The sequence below is a fragment of the Sphaeramia orbicularis genome, chromosome 15 (genome assembly GCF_902148855.1).
Source record: "Sphaeramia orbicularis chromosome 15, fSphaOr1.1, whole genome shotgun sequence".
Lineage (NCBI taxonomy): Eukaryota > Metazoa > Chordata > Actinopteri > Kurtiformes > Apogonidae > Sphaeramia > Sphaeramia orbicularis.
Genome location: NC_043971.1, coordinates 36,088,652 through 36,113,217, shown reverse-complemented (window position 1 = coordinate 36,113,217; position 24,566 = coordinate 36,088,652). Strand labels below are relative to the sequence as shown.

At 38.8% G+C, this 24,566-nt stretch overlaps 1 protein-coding gene across 2 annotated transcripts in view; it reads left to right on the top strand.

Moving 5' to 3' along the window:
- Positions 1-420: 420 nt before the first annotated feature.
- Positions 421-24,566, top strand: part of prkg1b (protein kinase cGMP-dependent 1b) — a 174,395-nt gene continuing 150,249 nt past the window's right edge. The window contains exons 1-2 of one of the 2 annotated variants that reach the window (XM_030156607.1): positions 421-961; positions 17,010-17,176. In XM_030156607.1, the coding sequence (XP_030012467.1) occupies positions 705-961; positions 17,010-17,176 (424 nt within the window). In that variant the 5' untranslated portion in view covers positions 421-704. Of the gene's footprint in view, positions 962-3,894; positions 4,483-17,009; positions 17,177-24,566 lie in introns of those variants that run through there. The other variant, XM_030156606.1, reaches the window with a different exon arrangement.

Here is a 24,566-nt window from a genome sequence, read left to right as displayed (position 1 = left end):
TTACTTCAGGCATATTGATAAGGTTATGAGTGTGTTACTTCTCCCACAGTCTGCAGCCTACAGGGATCATAAAGAGCATTATGGACAGTTTGGCTTCCTATAGGCTGATGCATGCTTGCTGCGTTTTAAGAGTGTCTTCTGAATCGAATACAAGAGCAGGACAATTGATTTCTGAAGTAGGTTAGGTCAGGACAGTGAAGTGGGTGTGTAATGTTGCCCCTTTTTCGGTGAAAGGTGGAGATGGTAAATAAATATTTGACAGCAGCAGCAGCAGCAGCAGCAGCAGTATTCACCCTGTCCTGTGGTGTGTTTGCAGTGTGAGAGGCGGTGAACTACTGGAGTTGTCTTGGCTGTTATGCCCAGTTTTACGGTCTGACTGCGTCCTTGGAGAGGAAGAGCTTCTGTAATTGGTTTCTCAATGAAGGATCATCAGCGGTTCCCCGGAGGTTTGGTGGACTGGTGCGTATAGCGCAGCTCCATCGCGCGTCTTCTCTCGTCTTTTAAACACTCACTTTGCTCTTTTCTCCTGAAATAAACAAGTGGGCAGTGAAGGGGATCTTCGGGAGCTTCATCATCATCATCCTGCGCGCGTTCAAAGAGGATTTTCTTCCTCCGTTTTCAGTGTCAACCTGTGCGCGTAACGGGAGCGAAATCCTATCGTCCGCGTCTGAACGGAGAATCAAAGTTTACCACAGGATTTCAACATGAGTGACCTGGAGGACGACTTTGCGAAGATCCTTCTGCTAAAAGAGGAGAGGATACGGGACTTGGAGAGGCGTTTGGCGGATAGAGAAGACGAGATTCAGGAACTGAAGAGAAAATTGCACAAATGTCAGTCTGTTCTTCCCAGCGCTCAACTTATCGGACCGAGGACCCGCAGGGCGCAGGGCATCTCCGCGGAGCCGCAAACGCACCAGGACTTGACAAGACAATCTTTTCGGAAATACGCCAAATCCGACTGGTAAGATTGTTTACTACTTTATTCTCCCGTACACCAGTTATGTGACGGAAGGATTGTGTCATCTCTGTTCACATCCCTGCATTTCTTCAAATTAGAAGCAAAAAAAAAAAAAATGATGATGGTGAAAGTTGTTGGAAAGCTGCTCAGTGTCAACAGAGATGTGTTTTAACATGAATACGCACGTGTTTTCAGGAAGTCCACTCACTCCAGCACACACACATTCTTGCTGGACTTTGTGTCATTTCTCCATAAGACCTCTTGTGGTTTTTATTTATTTTTTTTTTTTCACCCCCTTTTCTCTGTCTGTAAATGGGAGATGGAGACATTTGACATGAATGGAGGAGCACTTTCATTCTTGGGGCCGATGACGCAGCTTCAAGGCGAGCTTCAGAAAAAGCTCCTAATTGATCAGATCCATCATGGCAGTCCCACAGGACACAGACAGGAAGAAGTGCGATGCATTATTGGCTTTTAGTAGCTGGACGCTGAGGACCAGAAGTGCATGTCTGAGGATATTTAATACTCCATTAGAAAACGCATTGTTTGACCATATGCTTCCTTCATCACCTTTGGGTGCTCGTTTTAGCTTCTTACTGTTCCCTTGCATACGAATTTTGAAGATTTACAAGTGCAATAATCTGTTATTTCACCCATTACATTCAGTCTCTGCAGTTTCATTGCCACATTTTCAGTAACTTGGAGCAAAAAGTTGTTCAGATCGCTGCCATCTAACATTTAATCTAAGAGTCAGGATAAATTGTTGCATTGGTATTTTAAGCACAAGCAGAATCACTTTGATAACTTCATTAAAATGCAAAAGACAGTTCTGGTTCATTTTATTTAGATGGCTAGACAGCCAGTCCTCATTTGCATTCATAAATGGCAGGGCAGTTCCTTATTTGCACTCATTAAGCCAGTCCTGAATGCACCTTGAAGCAACAGAAAAGTTAAGAGTACACATGAAAATGTTTCATGACACACATGCGAACTTGGGAAAGAGATGCTACATTTACTCAACCACTTCTCTGCAGCAGGGGCTGTTTGGGAAAGGGGTGACCCTCTGCACACATTACAGGGTGATAGGGTGGGGGCACCCATGAGGTCATAGGGTCTGTAGGTCCATAAGGGCGTCCACCTGGATGTTGGGCCGCTGTGGGGTCAGAGACGGTGTGACCCCCATTAGAGTCAGGACAAGGCACCATCCAGAGGCCCGCCCCGCTCATCGGATTACCGCAGCATGGAGCAAAGGATCCTGTTTCTATTGATCTGCATAGGAAAAGGGCTGAGCTGGATGGTTAGAGAGGTGAAATTTAAAGCGTAGAGGTGCTTTGAAGGACAAAAGGCGGGTCGTTTATGAGGATGATGATGAGAAGAGATGGTGGATGTAGAATCTGAGGCCTTGAATCTCCACACACCTGCAGTTTCCTGATAAACTTATGCTTCTGCTGCTGCTCAGGCTCTTGTGTCTTCACAGTGTATTACTCATTGGCTACAAGAGAAAAGTCTCCTGGGGTTCATTAGACGAAAGATTTTTTAATCAGAATCCTTTTGGAAAAACAACAGTTTGTGTTTAGCTGCTTCTAAGTAGTACACATGCAAATGACTTGCATTTATAATGGAACAGCTGGTCTGCACGGTTATTTTACTTTCCTGCACTTACAAAACTAATTCTGTTTTCATTTTGTTCTGGTGTTTGAAGCTCTTTTGTCACAGTTGGTGTTTGGCTTCAGCTGAATATCTGTCCCGTGGAAATGTAGTCTCACATCCAAAAGCAGAAGCCAGCTGGTGAACTTTACTGCACAGCCAAACATATCATTATTTGCACTTTTGGAGCCACTTGTGACGCCCATTACAGATACTCTTAATGTCTTAAACATATCACTGAATAATCTGCCATTAAAATTAATACCCACAAAGTTTTCTGCAGATCAGCAGAAACATCCCACTAGTGTTGTTGACTGTGCCTGATCCTCACCAACCACAAGAGGGCAGCTGTGATCTTTTATTAGACCCACTCATCTCATTCCATTCGTTCATGTTTTTTTTTTTTCTTGAGGAGGAAGATGCTTTTACCACCAACAAAAACAGCTATAGGTGTTGAGCCAAAGACATCTCATGGATCCTTCTCAACACATGTCTCCCAGTAGTAATTCACACACTTACTCTTCATCTTTTATCAGATTGTCCTTGACAGTTTATCCTCCTCTGAATTTGTCCAAATGCTGGCGCTGAGCTTTAGATGACTCACTGGGATAATGTGAACAGACACCAGTGGCGCTCAGAGTCCAGACACTGGAGATTAGATGAAGAATCTGGAGGTGCTATGAAGAGCTGGCAGCCTTAGTATTATAACAGTGGGATTTTCATATCTGTAGCTGGGTTTGACAACCTGTAATAGTACAATTTTTACTTTTACTCCATCCCATTTTCATATGTCACAAAAAAAGAAATTGCTGTTGGGAGACAGTGCTGTGATTTTGTGCCACTTTTATGTCTTCCAATTGAAATCCATGTCACTGATCTGTGTTTACTCAGTGGAATATCATATCAGAAGCTTGTCCCTGTCCCCAAAATTGAAAACCACATTGTTTATTTTTGCATAAAGCTTCATTAACTTTCCATCACCTTCAACTTCCATTAAGGCTCTGTTTCTCATCTATTTCTAACTCGGCAGCCTCAGGGGCGAGTTACTGAGGTATGATGACACGGTACTGCGAGCTGTAGCTCTCTCACCGAGTCCATTATTCATGTGAGACGGGCGCCGTCCTCCGTGGAGTGGCAGACTGCACTGTGCCACAGATTCCTGTAGGCGCCCTTCTCACCATGCGTTCTCCGTGGGTCGCAGCCTGACGCACTCGGGAAGGACGGTCCTCCACTGTCACACCGCCGCCAAGGGAGGGAGGAAGGAGGAGGGAGGAAGAGACACAGAAAAAAAAAAGAGAGAGAGAGGGTAAACTTTGCGTGGTTGTGGTTTAGTCGCTTTTTGGGCTCACCTTGGCTCATCAGCCCAACATACCATCGCGTAGATTTGCGCAAGAGGGAGGAATCCCCTTTTGGAGAGAGAGAGAGAAAGAGGAGGGGGGAGGCTGCGTGCTCTAAAGCTGTTCATGCCGGATAAAGTTTATGAGCAGAGAGGTAGAGGTGCGAGGATAAAGACTCGACTGCACATATTCTGATAAAACTTGCAGGGAAGTCACTGGTCGCATCCGATTTGCGATGGGCACCTTGCGCGACCTCCAGTACGCGCTTCAGGAGAAGATCGAGGAGCTGCGCCAGAGGGACGCGCTCATCGACGAACTGGAACTGGAGCTCGACCAGAAAGACGAGCTTATACAGAGACTACAGAACGAGCTGGACAAATACCGATCCGTGATCAAACCGGCAACCCAACAGGTCCACAAGCAGAACGAGCTCCACGAGCAGCAGCGCACCAAGAGACAGGCGATTTCGGCCGAACCCACCGCCTTCGACATCCAGGATCTTAGCCATGTCACCTTACCTTTCTACCCCAAAAGTCCACAGTAGGTGTCCACAGTATTCCACCAGCATCATCTACTTATTTAGAGGTGTTTTTCATCCTTTTTCACCTTTCTGATTCGTGTGCGTAATGTAACATGTGGCGCAGCAGGTGCAACACCTGTAGCACATATGGATGAAGTGTTGATCCTTGACAGCAGTGGTGATCCATCCCCCTCACACACACACACAAACACACACACACACACACACACACACACACACACACACACACACACACACACACACACACACACACTGTAGAGAAGTTAGAAAATGTATTGACAACTCATTTTATTGTGAGAGTTATCAATAATGTTACCAGCTGTCAATATAAAAATCCAACTATTGTGGTGAGAAATGAGCATGTAGTAGTGACAGGGAATTATAGGTTTATAAAGCGGCTGATGGCAGATCTGTGTAGTGTTTGTGTCTATTTTATACAAGCTGTGATGTTGTGACAGGATGGCTTAACAGACTCTCCGTGAATGTTTATCTTATGATTTCTCAAAAGGTAGACGCTCTGTCTGTTCTTTCAGATTCTTAAACAAACACCTCTGTGAAGTACAATATCAGGTCAGATCGTCAGTATAAAGTGGCTCAAAAATAACCCACTCCTGTGAAATAATCGGGCTGTTTGGAAGGTTTCCACTCAAAGGTTGTGTTATTATGAATACACTTCCTCTGTAGTGTCTCGATTTATTTCGACGCGCAGGTAAAACTTCAACAGTTTATTCCAAGACAGTCATAATAATCTTTGGTGCACATTACAGTATGATATTGTCAATCATATCAGACTTTGGATTGATATAAGATGGTAAGATGTGTTCAGATGAAGTGTTTTTTTTATTTTATTTTATTTTGTAGTTTACTTCTTCCTCTGGTGGTTTTCTCTTATTCTGAGAACACTGGATATAGTCAAGGTTACATTCACAAAACTGAAGTAAGTTTTGTCAGTGCAGAATCTGCAAAAGTAGGTTTCTGTAAAATAAACCGATTGAGTTTTTTTTTTTTTTTTAGTGTACATGCATTTGTGCCATCAATAGTTTTACTTTAATTAACACTTGTCTTGTTGGGGTTTAAGACAGAAATCACAATCAAGGAAGATAAAACTCTAGATGTGTCAGATATGAATGTCATTATTCTGTCGACAAGCAAACAAACAAACAAAGCTCCAGGGATTTCATCAGAAAAAAAGATTGCACAATAAGAGTGTTATTTATTTGAAGAGCAAAAAGCCATTAGTCTTTGTTGCGCTTGTCAGCTCAGTGCGTTAGAAAGTGCAAGGAGCGGATGCCTTTTTGTGCGATTTGTATGTGTTTTGTGAATGTAAATGAGTCATCGGATGCTTTGACGACGTACTGAAATGTCCACTTTGTCATGTGATCATCCATATAATTGACCCTTTTACTTCATTTGCCCTTTTTCAGTTAAGAGATTTCCCTTTTATCAGATACCAGAACAATCTGAAACAAAACATATTTCCAAGTCGTTAAGTTCTTACAAACAGAGAACGTTAGTGGCTTTTTACATCACAGTTTGAGCAGTTCAAGGGGCAAAACAATCGTCTGTAAATGCATTGTAAACTGGATTTGACTGATTACTGAGAGCTGCCCGGTTTGATTGGACGCTTTTTGACAACACAGGGAAAACACAAAGGAAAAAGTCCCAGTTGAGCTGAATCCACTCAGCCTTTGACCAAGAAGTTGTCGAAACTTCAATCAAAAGCTTTTCAATGACAGCCTCGAGTGCCTGCCTCAATTTTTTCGTCTGAAAGAAATTTATTCAGCATCTCTTTTCTCACAAACATAAAAAACATGACACAGAAAACAGAGCTGAGAACAAATGGGCTATTGAACCTAAAGCTCCTTCAGAGGTTGTTTGTTCTGGATCATAATTTTACTTGTCAGTAAGTGCAACTCATTTCCATACAGCTTTTTTATTGTGTCTGAATTTTCCGACTTAACTTTTGTTAAGTGGAAGAAGTGAAATAGGGTAAAATGTCCTTTTGGAAAATACGCAACAGGGCTCATGGGAAAAAACCCTCCCCATTAAATTTAGATTTTGACAATAATACCTGCTTGATCTGACTAAATGTTTATGTTCTTCCTTCATCTCCACCCACTTTATCTTCTTTACAAGGTTTGTACAGTGCTCCTTACACATCCTCCACCTATCAGTCTTTCTCTAATGTTGCCTCTTATTTCTCGTAGCCGCTCCCACTTTTCTGCCACTGCCCTTCTTTTTTCCCCTTAAAAGAGCATATTTTCTCCTTTTAAGGAAGGCTGAACTGGCTCGGCCCTAAACTTCACTAGTGGACGAAGGCAAATATATTATCCTCGCAAAGGAGAGGAAGGCTGATGTTTTTGTAAGAGTCTGGTTGGACGCAGATGTTTTGCAGCGCTGCCTTCAGATGCTCTCATAAGGGTCTCCATCAGTTCCGGGTATAAATGTGAGAGAAGCAGGTTCAAGGAGGCCCATTTTCAGGGAATTAGGAGTTAACTTATGAAAAAAAAAGGACTCAGTGCCTCTCTGTTAGTTTTCTTAACAGTACGCCAAAATTTAAGTGAAGGAGGCGAGAAGTTAATAAACCCAGAATAACATCTTCAAAAAAAAAAAAAACAAAAAAAGCCAGAGCTCACTCTTTGATTAAGCTCTTCTTCCTAAAACCTAATAAGGGTTGTCAAGATGAAATCTGAATCATCTTCTCATCTTTTTTTCCGTCACTGCTGAAAAATGGAGGAGGTTTCAGATGCATGGTGCACAAGTTAACATAGTTTTGGGGGGGGTGGGGGGATTAAAAATAGGTGCGACACCTTAATCTTCTCTTTTCAATTTTCAGCAGCAGCTTGCTCTGCCTCTCAAGGGCAGATTCAGACTGTAACAGGTAAAATTTTGACTCATCCTGTTTGGTCTAGAGAGCAGCTGCACAGAGGTAGCTTGAACAACAATTAAAATCCTTGACCTTGTCTGTTCAGCCACTGTGTCTTTTCATTTTCCCCTGTTACTGTGGTTCGCATGTTACCTAAAAAGTTATATTAGGGCTGGAAGATCTCCTAATTGACCTTAATTTGACACATTATCATCTCCTGTTTAGTTGCCATTCATTTTAAATTGTCTGTGTATTAATGTAATTACCGTATTTTTTAGAGAATGTTGCATTATGAGCTCATTCATTCATTCATTTTCCAAACCACTTAATCCTTTGAGAGGGTCCTGGAGCCCATCCCAGCTACACCCTAGATGTATTGCTTAGGGATGTCACGATACCAAAAATTCAAGAATCAATACCGATACCGATTTTAAGAAACTTTTATTGTTCATTTATTGAAAGCCTTTTAACTTTTTCTTTTATCTGTTGGTTCTGTGTTTAACCCTTTCTTACATAGTGGTCACTACAGTGGACAGTTATTCTACAGCTGTTTTCTTGTATATTCATGGGTTTTGTTGTTTTTGTTGCATGTCAGCCAACACAGTGGACACTTATGTACCATCCCATACACTGACATTCATACCATTACTGTCTTTTTGCATATTATCTGCATGAAGTTAGTAATAACTAGCATTAAAGTATGTTAAAATGTGAGAAAACATCAGATTAGCTGCATGAAAATGTTTTTATTACATAGTTTTCACACAGTATCTCATTTTCTGATGAGTTTTAAATACATGTTTTTTTTGCTTCAAAAATTAAATGCATGGTGTCCAGCTGAGTGGACGTTTTTGTAACTTCATGAAAAATAAGTTCATAAAAAAAAAAAAAAAAATTCAGTCAAATTGTTTTTTTCTTTTTTTATGCCTTAAGAGGAATTTAAAAAACTCAGGGAAAAAAAAAAATCTCAAACTAAGGTTCTCATAATTCATGCATGAAAGGGTTAACTATGAAAGACAAGAACAGTCTGGATGCTATTGTAAAAATATGCTCCAAGATCATTGGAGTCAAACTTAGAGACTTGTCTTCCCTCTGGTAGCTGCAGGTGGTGAGAAAAGCCCAGTCCATCATCAGGGATCCTCACCATGTGTTGCATCAGAAGTTTGCCTTGATGCCTTCAGGCCGACGTTACCACGCTCCTCAGAGAACCAACAGATATTCAAAATCTTTTATTCCTTCCGCTATCTCACTTTTAAACTCTGACAGAAGCCATTTTAGTCATTTTATATGATTTTATTTATTTTTTCTTTTTTTAAATATTAGTGGAACCAATAGGGTCTTTTAGTCTTTTAGTCTGCATTGGTATTTATTGATTATTTATTGTTGATTATTTAAATGCATTTATTCGTAGTTGCTTTCAATAATTCTGTATTTGTGTACTGATTTATTTATGTTTGTCACATTGCACTTTGGATGTGGGCTGATGTCTGTGGTAAGCTGCAAATGAATTGCCCGTATGGGATAAATAAAGTTTTCTGAATCTGAATTGATACCACTAAAAGTACACAATTCTCAATACCAAATTGATACCACAGTAAAAAAAAGAAAAAAATCAGAAGAACCCATTAACTTAAACAAGAAATACTTAAAGTATTTGCATATAAATGAATATCGGTATTTCCTCTAACTCTCATCTGTCGCACTGTCAGTCACTGTTTACTGCTTTGAATGCACAGACATGATTGGCTGAATGGTATCACATGGGATGGTTCTAAATACATGTAATTGGTCTGTGTGTTTCCTCATCTACTCTACCGGAAGCTGCACTGGTTAAAATAGAAATAGAAGTGCTCCACCACCCTCTGTAGGACCGGGTCTGTATGGGATGGCTTCTGAGTCCGGACCTGGACCGTGGTCCACCTGTTAGTGACCACTGGTAGAGCTTCTTATTGTCAACATTTCATTTCAGCCGTGGTCTGAACAGGCCAGGCTGTAAAAACTGCGTTGGACCATCGGACCAGTGCCAATGTGATATCGCATGTCAGATGTTTAATGCTGAATAATGGAACTCACCTTGAATTCTTTAAACAGATCTGGGTGTCTGTCTTGAAGGTGCTTTGTTAGGTTTGTGGTATCCCCCCTTCATTTGAATTCTGCAGTGGTGGTGTTTACACAGTGGCTTATGCGTGTCCATAACCACGTCATGGTCATCTACCTGAAATACTTCCACACACGACTTTTAGTTCATTTTTATCCATTAGATGAGGCAGAGCATTAGCTGCGGCTGTGTCCATTCTTTCATGAGTTGCTGTACCTTACACAGGCATTGGTTTTTCTGTTTAGTAAAAAAAATTTTATTGACAATTCTTTTTTCATCATAGTATCGAATGGTATCGTGAGTATCGGTTCTCATGACATCCCTTGTATTGTTAGACATACATAGAGACAAACAACCATTCACTACCATTCACACTCGAAATTGTCCTAAATTGTCCTTTTTGGTTGATCAGTTAACCTACTAGTGTGAGCCTAGGCAGACATAGGCAGAACATGTAAACTTGAACCAAACCCATAACCTTCTAGCTGTGAGGTGTCAATGCTAACCTTCTCACCTTTTTAATTTCATCATAAGCTTTTGGCATTAATGTTGCTAGGAGAATGTACTTATTTAAATCCATGTATTGTGATTTTTTCTTTAGCATTTATCTTCATTAAAGTGTTGGTTTTATTCCGTATTAATCTTCAGATTTTGTATAATGTGTTGTTTTGGTGCTGCTGGGAAACAATGACTAACAAAGTAATGACTTCAGAGTCACGTTAATGCATAAAAACATTTTTGCTTCATTATAAATCTCTGGCTAAACAAATCAGGCTGTCACAGGTTGTTTAATTAATGGGAAACATTGGTGCTTTCACAGATGTACTGCATGTACAGTTAGGGAAATGTGGATTAGTGTTCATTTTATCAGCCACTGTAACAATAAAAAGCCATCATACACAGCAATAAGTCAATAAAAATGAGAATATCTAGAGGAAAATTTGTTATAATGTGGATGCAACTTGACTGTATATTGTTGAAAAAATTGTGATTCAGATCATGGATTGTGAATCTACCTCAAAAGATGATCGTATAGTCTTTTAGCCAGATTATTCGTCTCTACATAAAATGGGAATTCTTAAATAACAGAAAAGTACATGACGCTCAAAGAAGAATATGCTGTTATACAGATCAGCAAATAGGGTTTGTCTTGTGCAGAAGGCCAGGAATGATCTTCAGAACCACATACTGACATTGTTCTGTTGAACAGTCTGACTTAGACGAACAATATAAAGGATGAGAAGCTATGAGGCGAGTGTAGTGCTGTATTTACTCTCTATCTATTCGTACTCCTGCCTGGAAGAGTGAAAGCAGACCTGTTTGGAGTCTCAAAGGAAAGGCTTTTGCACGCGAAAACTATGAGAAACGCTTCTACTATTTAAGCATACTATTTGAGATTCGTGCCAAAAGTAATCAAGCAGCACATGCTGTAAAAATCATGCTCTTGAATTTTCAAAATGTTGGCCAGGGTTCAATTTCGTATTCCCAGGCTGACGTTGATAGTCTCTTTACAGCAGCTTTTTTATTAATCTCTCAATTTTGGCAGCTTTATATTTAATGCAGTGAAAAATTCTGCACAGATTGGATAATATGTGGAGGACAATTTTATGGAGAAGACCAGAGAATTTCTCATTGTAAGGTATTGACCTTTGAAACTTTATATATATACAATGCACAAAAAAGAGAGTGATTCCTGCCAAAATGTATATAGGCTGAATAAATCTAAAGGTACTTTGCAGGTTTTACTGAATTCTCATAGGGTGGAAGAGCAGAAATAGTGCAGGCTTGGAAGATTTTCATGTCATTTTTCTTATATTTTTGGTTAGGGCTGTCAAAATTAACACATTAACGTGGATTAATCCATCATCATGATTAGTCTGATTAAAAATTTTAATGCAGTTAACCCATCTGCAGCATAGGATGACTCTGAACATCTCTGGCAAAGCATTTCGGGCAGTTTATCCAAGTAGAGTTACTGTCCTGCATCCGCAAATGAGTTGACTGGTAGTGACAGGCAGCAGAACCAACCTATAAAGATGGAAGATACTAAACAGCACGTTGGGCCTCTTGATGGGAAATATGAGGACAAAAAACCCCAAGATGGAACAGTCGACTGACAAAGTGCACACTCTGAAGGAAGGAGTTTTCTTTTCGTCGAAGCACTTCCATCTTAAAATGTCGCATTTATGCAAAGCATACGTTAGTCAACACATTGTTCAGTTTGTGACAAACATGTTAAGTGCAAATATATTCCCTTCTTTCTTGAGTCTGTTTGCTTGTGCAAAAAGAAGTGGGATTAATATAGATTAAAAATGAATATTTAATCGGGATTAATCGAAATGTATCTGCAGCAACCCTATGATTAATCTGATTAAAAATTTTAATCATTTGACAGCTCCAATTTTTTTTATTTTGCAGTGTACTATGAGAGCAGATAAGGCGCTGTGTAGTGGGGGCTGCGTCATAAGTGCCTTCCAGGTTATTTGCCCTTTTAGCTCTAAGCTCCTAAGGTGATCATCATCAACAATGCACTTTGAAATCAGTTTTTCAAAAGGGCAGCAAGCACAAAAAGCCAGGAGGCAGTTCAGCACTGGCTTTCAGATGTATTTTCCAGGTGAAAGACCCTGCTTCTTTTTTTTATGAATTAGGGTATAAAAGCCTCCCTCTCAGTAGGAGGGGACTCCTTGTTGGATTAACCCTAATACATATTATTAACCTCATTCATCCAGGTGACACTCCGTCAAAACCCGCTATGGAGCACTCAGCCCGGCAACTAAGACTCTGGCGATAACATGCTTCAATGAATGAGTGATCTTGACTCACCGTGCAGGATCTGGTCCGCCTTCAGCTTCTCTTCAGTCTCCTGGCACTTCTCTGTATTCAAGAGGTTCAAACTGATGCTTTCCGTGACACTGTCAGAGTCAGTAGAGTTTAGCCTATGTTTACTGGTTGTGAAGTGGTAGATGCCTTTTAAATACAGAGCCTTTCACCTTATTTTATATGGAACCTCCACAGTACTCCATCTCATATGTATGTATTTATCTGAGAGAAAGGTTTGACATTCTGGGAGTTTTCTAGTCTGTAAAAATAATCTTTAAAAGAGTCTTTTCCTGCCAAATGTTGGTTCAGAGGCTCCATATCCACATCCAGTCCAAAGTAGTGAGTAATACACATATACAGGGTGGGGAAGCAAAATTTACAATGAACATTTAGTTGTTTTTTCTCAGCAGGCCCTACGTCAATTGTTTTGAAACCAAACATATATTGATGTCATAATCATACCTAACACTATTATCCATACCTTTTCGGAAACTTTTGCCCATATGAGTAATCAGGAAAGCAAACGTCAAAGAGTGTGTGATTTGCTGAATGCACTCGTCACACCAAAGGAGATTTCAAAAATAGTTGGAGTGTCCATAAAGACTGTTTATAATGTAAAGAAGAGAATGACTATGAGCAAAACTATTACGAGAAAGTCTGGAAGATACTATTAGAGAAGAATGGGAGAAGTTGTCACCCGAATATTTGAGGAACACTCGCGCAAGTTTCAGGAAGCGTGTGAAGGCAGTTATTGAGAAAGAAGGAGGACACATAGAATAAAAACATTTTCTATTATGTAAATTTTCTTGTGACAAATAAATTGTCATGACTTTCAGTAAACTAATTGGTCATACACTGTCTTTCAATCCCTGCCTCAAAATATTGTAAATTTTGCTTCCCCACCCTGTACATCACACGGGGCTACCATTTGTCTTAGCTTAAGAATATTAGATGGACCATGGATGTACAGTATGTATAATGAGTGCTGGGTGACCGATCCAAAATGATTACACATGTTCAGGTTTTCGAGTTTTCTTTGGTTCCTTGAGGCTGAGGCTATGAGCGACGACTTTTTGCTTTCGGAGTGGAAATTCTGGACTTGTGCATAATTTTTGACTGACATTGCAACATCACAATATCTAGATTTAAGCTATAAACAGTACTTTACATTTTCTTGTGCATACAGTTGCAGTGTTTCCATAAATTACTTTGGCTGTGGCCTATTTTTTTAACACTAACATAAGCAGCTCCCTGAGCATCAGTGTAAATCAGACTCTGCCTATGGAACTTCAGACAGACAGAAGCCACTTTTACACAGAGATCCTGCAAAAAAGGTGAGATGGTGATCCCACCTTTTTTCCACCATTGCCCAATTTCCACAGCCAAGCCAAAGGAGTAACAGAGGTGAGAAAGGCTGGACTTTTACACAACAGACCTGTGTTCCGGAATCTAAGGGGTGGTGAAGCAGCTGCGTGCCATGGGTGAAAATGGCATGTGGCCTTGGCACCAGTAGCACATAGCCGTGGCACCCCAGGCACGTAGCCACGGCAGCACTAGTGGCACAAAGCAGCAGCACCCGGGGTCGCCTCTGGTGCCTCTATATGCACCTGCTGTCTCTCTGGTGCAGGGGTCGCTGTCATCAAAACGTCACACCTTAGTTGCGGAACGAGAGGTGTTCCTTTTACATAGCGTTCCTGAATCATGATTCCACCTTTATCACAGCTCTGTTACTACTTCCAGAGGCGTCACAAAGCCACGAAAAAAGGTGGGACCAAACGATCCGACCATTTTTAGTTTACACAGATGTCGTTTCAGAATAAAGGAGAAATATTCCCGTAACAGAAGTGTTGTGTAAATGAATGTTTCTCTATATTTAGTCTTTCTTATGTTATTTATTATTATTAATATTATCATTATTGTAATATTATAGATAGATAGATAGATAGATAGATAGATAGATAGATAGATAGATAGATAGATAGACAGAAAGAAAGAAACTGTAAGATCTGGTCAGAAAATCTGGACAGTTGAACAGTGAGGTTGAACAATAAGCTGTAATGTGCACAGTAAAAGTGGAGTTTCGCAGTAGGGAACAGGTGCATACATAACATTGAAGTGCATAGTGGAAAATTTTAAAGTTAACGCTGACTGAAACAGAATACTTCAGTGTGGACAGGTGTGGAAGTTTCATTACCAATAACTGACTGAAGTAAAGTAATTAGCTCGGTGTCATTATTACAGTAAATTAGGATTGGTTGTAGTTTAAGGTCATGGGATCGCCCAACCCTACATATAAAAAGAACTGGTACCCAGACTAGACACTAGTTTCAACAGTGGCTACTTGTAGCTGTGCACTGAAAAAGTCCCCTTGTGACCAAAAAAAGATTTTCCTCATTGATCACAATGAGAAAAGAGAGTCTGTAAAATGACTGAAAGAACTGAGCACTGATTGATCCAAAACATGAGGGGATAGCAGGTGAAGCACTAATATGGATCCTCAGCAGCTATAGTCCACATGTGCAGTGAGCCACATAATGAGGAAGGGACCAACTTTTTTGGCAAGACTGCAAAAAAACATTTTTGGTTCTGTATAAATATCGAGTCAGACAAAGCAGGCTGTCACAATCTGCAGACACTGCAGCTTTCACAGATGTCTTGGAAATACAGTTAGGAAAATGTGGATTAGTGTTTATTTCATCAGCTGTTGTCAAAATATTTTAAGAGTTTAAAGTCAGATAGTGACAGTAACAATAAAAAGCCATGGCACACAGACTAAGCTTCCAGAAACTAGAGGAAACTACTGGAATGCATGGTATAAGTTTTTGCAACTCATTTTATAAGACGTAAAAAAAAAAAAAACAACAACTTTGGATTTGGATTATGAATTGTGACTCTACCACAAATGATCTTCATGTGGTCTTTTGGCCAGATCACCCAGGCCTAATTTAACCCATAAAGGCCCAAACATCCATCACAGACCAAAAGCACCTACAGATCTAAATTGCATAATACCTGTTGATAACTGACTGGTAAATGCAGTTTGTTGTCTTTTCATGGTCATTAGATATGACTCATGTGGTGAATGTGGAAACACCGTCATCTTCTACAGCACTGATTCACCAGTAAAACCCATGTAGTTTAACAAATGACAGTAGATGGAGACACATGTTTTATGGTCAGCTAATGATATATTTTGTTAAAAAGGTCACTTTTTCCTGATTTGATCTAATAACCTTTCAATTCACTCTAAGCTTTTATGAACATCTACATAATCAGTAAATTAAATATAGGGAAATACTGGTTTTTCACTGAAAAATGCAAAAGAGCAGAGGATGATATAATAAATGGTGGTAAATCACTTGGGAAAGATGAAAAAAATCATTTGGAAGTTGTGAAGTAAATGGGCATCCTCTGAAATGACAGAGAAGGACACGCTTGTTAAAGAAAATGTAGGCGGTACATGCTCTTTTGGCTTATGCACCAATGAGAGGATTCTGGATTCCAGATCTAAAATTATGCACCCATGAGCTGGCCTGATTTTCCTTCTAGCACCTAAAGCTAAAGCTAATAAACACATCTGTTCCTCTTATCATGCAGTATGCTTTGACTGTTTAATGTGCTGGGTGGGTTTATAGAAGTGATAAAAACAAACAAGATACAATGATAAAAATGTTATATTCGTAGGCATCGGACAGTGGGAAACTAGCGAGCTGTTTACTCTGGATCCCAGTCGTTATTGACTCTGAGAAAGCAAACATCCCATCATGTCAAACCATTCCTTTCCATTTCTCCTTTCATAGTTACGTGCATGGTCATTCAACATGTGGAATGCACTAATGAGTCTACAGTTTGACGGCTGATTTAGCTTTTAGAAGTGCAATATTCTGCTTCTATCAGGCCGGGATTTTGCTCTGCACTTTGATGGAAATAATAAATGTTCTGTTTTGCTCTGTTATTGCTATAGAATACATACAGCTTGAACTGGAAAGCCAAGATAAAGTTAATAAACAAATTAACATTAACACATTTGTGCTGTTTATCCACACATAATTTATGATAATATATAGGGTTTTAATGTGTTGGGGGTGTTTAGTAGAGATAAAAGCAAAGCTATAATGATAAAAAATGTGATATTTGTAACTAGTGGATGGAAGAAAACTATTTTCTGGTCAGCTCAGCTTAATGGGTTTTAGCTCCCTTAGCTCAAAGAGTTGCATTCATGTTCAAATTAAACTCGACTCCATTAGAAAGCAAATTTCCCAAAATGTCAAACCAGTACTTTGACTTAATTTCCCCCTCTATAATTACATGCATAGTTGTTCAACATGTGGAATGCGCTAATGAGTCTGAGTTTGATGCCGATTTGGCTTTCAAAAGTGCAACAGTCTTCTTCGATTAGGCGTGGATTTTACCATTTAGGGAATTGTTCTATTGCTTGATGGAAATCTAAAGGTTTTTGACATCTCTGAAATAAGACTCTTTGAAAATCCACATTGAAGTTTGAAGTTTGACTTTAACCGACATAGAAATAAGTGTTGGCTGTTAAACTGGGTTTTAAAGAATACTTCACACAAGGGCTTTGTTCAGCACTTGTGTAGGTTTATGTAATTTCTTTCCCTGCTTCTGTCTCATTACTGTAGTTCCCAAGTATCATTTGTCATCGTTGCTGCAAGGACATACGCATGAAATTGCGACAGTGAAGGTCAGGTTTTGTAATGTTCTTTTTTTCACCTTGTCTCCAGGTCTAAGGATCTGATCAAGGAGGCAATCTTGGACAATGACTTCATGAAGAACTTGGAGCTGTCACAGATTCAAGAGATTGTGGACTGCATGTACCCTGTGGAGTATGGAAAGGACAGCTGCATTATCAAAGAGGGCGACGTGGGCTCACTGGTCTATGTTATGGAAGGTAAAAACATATTTGAGCTGGCATATGACAGCCTGAAAAGAGATACTATAATGACTTTTTTTGACATTTGTGATACCTATGAAACTGTAGCGCAAGAGATTTGAGAGCAGCGTCATAATAATGATGAAAAAGAAATGAAAGGGCATTATTGATGAGAGGTTCCTGCAGGGATAGGAACTAAAACTCAAGACAATAACACTTTGTGATCCTGTGTGAATCACTGACAGCCCATTGGTTTTATTTTTGTATGATACTGTGAGCCTGCTGTGTCCTTTATATTTCATTTTTTTTAGCTGCATGTGGTTTGTGGTTGAAATGGGTGTTGGAGATGAAGAGCAGTGATGACAGGAGTAACAGCGCATTGTCCACTCTAACACTGATGGAATTTGAAACAGGGAATTCTCACAACATGATTTGTGACAGAGATGCAACCAAATGTTCAGAGCTGTTATCTTCAGTAACTGATCTGACCCTAGACAAAATGAGTTCTGCTAATGCTTGCTAAATTTAATAGATCAATGTTGCAAAATGGAAATGAACTTGACTATTTGAAGAGAATACATTTTATTTGCTTCACATTTTACTCATGGGAACAATATGGCCAATGATATTCTGAGTAAAGACGTAGGTTTTCCATCTCTTGAGAGAACTCCATCGTGGCGTTGGGGTTTTTGAAGGTAGACCAGAGGCTGAATAAACTATTCTGTGAAAATTGCTCTGGTCTACAAGTAAAATGCTTCCAGAACAAAAATAGTTCAACTTTACCAAATTTGAGTCACTAATAAAGACAAATTTAGTCAAAAGTGGTAGTTGGTTGTAGTTTCACAGATACAGTCTTGGGCCAAAATGTGAAATTCTGAGGATTAATGCGAGAATGGGTTTTATTCAAAAGGAATTTTTGTCTCAGAGCCACCAGATCTACTTCAAAACACTGTGTGTACATTATAATACATTCACTTTTCAGGTTCTTTCTAGTGGAACATTTATAAATCCATTGTATAAATATTCATAAACCAACAGCATATGTATAATAACACACCATCATATATAATGAAAACATGAGCTGACCAGCACTTCTGTCAATTGTTTTCTGATTCATCCTATTAAAATATGTAAGATTTAGCACATTTAATGTCTGAAGCAGATAGTTTCTAAGAAATTGTAGAGCAGTGTTGTTAGTCCTATAAAAAAAAAACATGACCACTGTGCTAATCTTTAGTAGCTTATCCACAGACGGACACATTTTGACACCTTGTGACGACATCTAGGGTATAATGGGTGGGGCTGTGTATTGGCAGGAATCTGGCAATATGATACAAATCACAATACTAGGATCACGATACGATATATCACGATATATCATGATACTGTTAAAAAGGCAATTTTTTGTTTGTTTCTTCTTTTTTAAATGATTATTTCCTGGAAGAATTGAATTACACCAGAAATATGCACAAATACTAAACACATTTTTATTTGATCAGAACAGGATCTAATGCTGTATCACAAAATGTTCCTGTGTTCAAACTGAAATGATGTTTTACAGACATTACCGTTTAAGATCCTGTTCAAATATTCATATTCTGTTTGTTCAGAACTAACATCAGAACATTATTTTTGTCCCAAAAAAGGAACTACCATCTGCCTCTCAGACAGTGAAAAGTGCTTTTAGGATGATTAAAATAACCATTATTTAATAAAACAGTGTTAAATAATAATAAATAAGATAGAAACAATAAAGAAAACCAAAAAACAAAAATGAACCTCCACAATATCTGCATTTGAATAAATACCTAAAAATATCGATACAGTACTTTTTAATATCGATACAGTATCGTGAAATGAAACATCGCGATATATTGCAGAATCGATATTTCCTAACAGCCTTAATAATGGGTATTGTTAAGATTGTTTCAATGCTGCTTATCGATCCGATACTTGTACAATGTTCTTATTGGCTCTTTTTACTCTAGGGTCATGGTTACAGTTAAAACTGCGAACACAGGTATTTGCTTTCTTTTCTCATTTATAGAGTTGGCCTATATAATGAATATTTTTAGTAGTGAAGTGCAACAGCATTGTTTTGAACTGATCACTATTATAGATTCTGAGTTTATTATGACAGTAATGTAAAACAGATGTCAAATTATTTACTTCAAGAGAAAACAGTCTGTCACTCATCACTTCAAGTATAAAACTAACTGCAGGACTGTCAGTATTTTGACAGTTTAATTATTAACTCATAGAATACTTTGGTGGTGCGGTGGCATTGTGGTTAGTACTTCTGCCTCACAGTAAGAAGGTTACAGGTTTCCATCGTGTACTCCGGTTTCCCCTGTCATTAAAAACAGGTACATACAGGTTAATTCACCTGTTACTGCCTTTGACCACGGCGCTGATGAGGATTTTGAATTGGCTGCCCTCAGTGGCAGCTCACAGCTCCTAATGTGTGCTATATGCTAATGCTAATGCTAGGTGCTGTGTGTGTAATAAGATTTGTAAAATTCAGTTTGATTTCCCAAAAGGCATAATAAAGTGAGTTGACGTTTAACCTTTTATTTAGGCTGCTAGCACTTAGGTACAAAACATAAACGGCAGACCAGATGAAGTATCAGCTGTTTCTCCACCTGTTCTTGACAGACTGTTGGAGGTTTTGTGACAGATTGCTTAAGAATCTGTATGAATATATAAGAGATTTGTTGCACTTGTGTTTCCTCTTTAGTTTTAGGGTGCATTCAGACCTACTTTGTTTGGTCCATTTAAAACTTACCAGACTTTTTTTTAGGTGTGAATACAAACACGTGAACTCTGATTCGAACTAAATAAGCGGACGGAGACCACCTAGAAGAGGTGGACTTTGGACTTTCCAAATGGACTCTGGGACGGTACACTTCTGGTGTGAATATAACTGGCCTCAAGCCGAAACAAACCAAGGAACCATGCGCCTTTTTATGCTTGATGAGCCACCATAGCCTTGTGGCATGATGGGTAATCAACAAAACTGGAAGTAGCCAAATCGCAGAGCTAATAGTGGCATCCATGAGCCGTGGACAGACATAGAGCAATGAGGAGATTGAATGTCTGTTTGGCATTTGGTCCTACTGCATGTAGGACCTCCAAGTATGTTTTCATCAACACGAGCTGCCTCTGATTCACCCCGCCCCTGAATTTTCTGTCCAATACCAGCGCAGTTCGTCACATGTGTGCTTCTGTTTGCAAATTTTGGTCCACTAGCAAAAAGTGCAATGAGAATGTGATCCGACCCAAATGAAAAAAATAAGTCCGCATTCGATCCCAACCAAATAAGTGGATCAGAGGACTTTCCAGGTGTGAATACACCCTTAGTTCTTTGGTCCCCAACTACCTGTAATGGCAGCTCACTGCTCCTAATGTGCTAATTGCTAATGCTAATGCTAATACTAATGGTAGATGCTGTGTGTATTAGGGTGAGTAAATGAAGATAATAAAGTGGGTTAACCCTAACCTTAATCTTAGTTTGAGGTGTGGTGGAAAAATTTACTTTTTATATTTTATACTCTTTATATTTTATACTGTTAGTACATCTTCTTTTAATGCTGAGTCATTAGTCATTATGTGTGATGTTTACCACTCTGTAACACCCCCAACCCAGGAACGGAGTTCTTGCCTTGAGTTAAAACCCAAACACCTAAATGTCTGAATGTGTAGATAGAGAATGGCGCCTGCACTCCAGATTGGATCCAAGCAAGGTTAGAGTGGAGAGGTCATCATGACCTCTTCACGGAGCAGAGAAGGAGTAGTATGGGGTGGTACGATGTACGTAAGGAATGACATCATAGTTTGAGGGGGTTGGATTTGGTTCTATATAATCTTTAGTTTTCTCTTGTTTAAGGAGACTTCATTTACAGAGCTTTGTCTGTGATTGATTTCTCAATAAATGCATTTATTATTTTAACTCTAACTTTCTCCCTTTTTCTTTGTGTGAGTTAACAGTTGAACGGTAAATTTCCACGACAAATGTCTTGCAACAGGGGAGGCCTATTTATCAGAGCTCTACAGTCTGTCGTATATCTGCATCATGGACCAAAAACATCTTTTCTTTTTTGGACTGTTGAAACCAAAGCTAAAACAAGTGGTGCCAGGTCCAACAAACCCCACCCCTGGAATGTATCGTAGCTTATTTTGGCATCGATCCAGCTGATGTCAACATGTCTATGTATGTGCTGATGTCAGCGTAGACATAGACAACACAGACACATTTCAGCCAATATAAGTAAATGTTTTTGTTTTTTTTTTAATTCATAAAAAATTTGAACTTTGACCTACTTTTCCCAAAATGTAATCACATTTACTCTTTTTCACTGGCCATTTATAAACCCAATTTGGTATGAATTCAACCAATAGTTTTGCTGCTGAAGTGTTAACAAACAAAGACACAAACCAAAACAAAAACAGTACCCCTTGCCTCCCCTTCCCAAATGCACCCAACATGTAACTCAGTGACATAAATATTAGGAGAGTGTTTGGCGACATCAGGGAACTGATATGATTAGCTCATAGCTACACATGTGATTTAGGCATGAGATAATGACGTGTAGGTTAGTTCTTACGTCTTCGTCACAATTAAATGGGCCAGATTAGAATATTTCATTTCTAAAAATCTTTGGTATGAACTTAAGGTGCAATAATCTAACTAAGCATTAGTCATAGAAATCAACCTTTAGTACTAAAACCTGTCACAGTAACGGACGGTTAACATGACTAGCAGCACCAGTTAGCAAAAAGAAGGAAAACGCTACTTATAACTTTCAGTTTGTTCGTGGTGAAATGATATCGAGCAATGAGAAGAAGGCCGTGCTGTTGGCAATGGTGTAGGTGTCCAAGCATCTAGTTTCAAGATGTAGTTGAGTGATTTTACTTTGAGTGAACTGTAAAATACACTCAATGTGGGAGGAAAAGCAATAAAAAGACACATAACAAAAGTCAAGGGCAGAATCAAGACACTAATGTAACAGTCACTGACAGTCACATGCAGCTGTGTCAGCCTTCAGTGTTGTTTTTCTGAAAACATTAACGCTAAGTAAATTTATATAGAGAAAAGGAAAAAATAAATAAATAAACATTGGCATTTAAAGGTTAATATTTTACTAGGAAGAATGGTGATTGTTATTGATTGTTCCCCCCTTTGTCTCATGTGGGCCACCAGTTTTGATTATCAGGCTGCCATGGCATTTCCTTTTATTTCCCTCTGTGGCCAAACGTGGTTAGGAAAAGATCTGTGACACGTACAGCTAAATAGTGAGACGGCAATTTTCTTAACCAATATGAGCTTTTTCCATTCAATTTTTCCACTCGTCTTTCAGTCTGTTTTTGGCTCTGAGGTAGTATTTGTCATATCTGAATGCATGAGAGAGGCAGCGTCTCTGTTTGGATGGAAGCACAAATGTTATGGCTGCGCTCTGTCTTCATCTGCTCTTTAGTGAGTCACTGGGTCTGAATTCAAAAACCTTTTGTGGCTTCTGTAACTACTGTGACTTTAAAGATAATTATATTTAGGAGATGACTGAGTCATACCGATCAATAAATCAGCAGAGGTCTTTTACTCTGGTTTGTCAGCTGTGATGGAAAAGAGATATTTGTCTTTTACAGTAACAGGGTAATTCTATTAAGTGTATTGGTTAAAAGTACGTGCAGTACTTCTAGATCTATGAATGAGTTTCAAGTGCTTATGACGCTGTGTGGAGTTTTTTTTTTGGGGGGGGCATCATCAGTGGAGTCTGGAGTCTCCCCTAGGAAATTCTGAGTGAAAAAGTGTAACTTCAATTTTACTTTTCTAATTTACACTATCAGTTTATGGAGAAAATATCAAATTCAGACAAGGTAATTGAATTTACAGTGGAATAAATGTCAAATGTGTTTTCTCCTGTACGTTAACAGCCCTTAAAATGTCTGAAGGACATTAACAAAAAGGATGTTAATAATTCTGTCCTAGCAGGATGTTGAAAGAGGCCTAAACCTACAGCCCCTTACAAACATGGACATTAATTTGTAAAGTTTAATTTAATGTATTAAACAATATAATTAGGCAGCTGTCAACATTTTGTTGTTCTAGATCACTCATCTATTGTTACTGCCTGCTTTTGGTCACTGCTAGTTTGTGTCAGCAGAACCATAATTTGACTGACATAATAAAAGTCCTATTGAGTGTCGAAGGTTTTTTTTAGCCACTGATGCTAGACGTCTTTTATTTTGAAACAAGAAATGAAGTGTTGCGTTAGTAGAAAAGTAGAATCCAATACTTTGAACAGTGAAAATGTTTATTAGAGTAAATTACAAATATTGGCCTGACACTAATGCTAATCTCCTTCAAATAAAGCTGTAGAAGTATTTAAAAAAATACTTCAAATGTTATAGCATTTTTTCAAAGTAAGTCCTCCACATGTGTTTTTTTTTTTTTTTTTTTTTTTTGAAACAGGGGGCAAATGCAGTTGGTCTACAGTATATATTAGCCCCTTGACTTCTACACCTACTTTTAAGAAAACATACCTGAGGGTCTAGTTTATGAGATTTAGCGAGCTCTAATTGCAGAAATTGAATATAATCTTAATTATACATACAGCACATTAATGTATAATCACATGGAAATACAAATGATTATGTTGTCATCACCTTACAATGAGCAGAGGCAACAAGATACCTTTCACTGTCTATCCATGTCTCTGTTGTTCTGATTTTTATTCAGCGTCTACTATGTTTGAGTGTTGATATAACATCGACTGTAATGGAGCATTTGAGTGTTTTTTAAACCATCATTGGAGGGTGAGGCATTTATGTGGTTGGAATCTGCATCTGCATTGCATTGCTAAAATGTTACACACTGAACCTTTAAAGTTAAAAGTCTTTACTACAAGTATCATAAAAATGCTATTATGATACTATGATATATTCCAGCTAACTCTAGATAGGACATAAAGTCAACAACAGCAACAGGAGGCAAAACAAACCTAATTCATCATCCGAAAGTGCACTGAGATCCAGAAATCATGTGAGAAGGCACCAATATATGGTTATTTTTTCCCTGCATATTGCATCATTATTGCAGAATAACTTTGTGACTTGATGATAGTTTTATTTTCTGTGCTGTGTCTTCATACTGAAGAGCAATCAGTCTCCCAATATCACTTACATCATTTCTATGTTAAATGTTGCATGGTTTATATGCTTCAACACACAAACGTTGTTTAAAGAAGGGCTCTCTCTGTCTTTATCTGGCGCTAGATATGTAAACAGAAGAGCTTACCATGCAACTGTCATAATGCAAATGAAATGCAAAACACAGCTGTGAACACTGATGAAGTCCAGAACAGTGAGCTGGGATGAAATTTTATACATTGTATAAAGGATTAGGTGTATA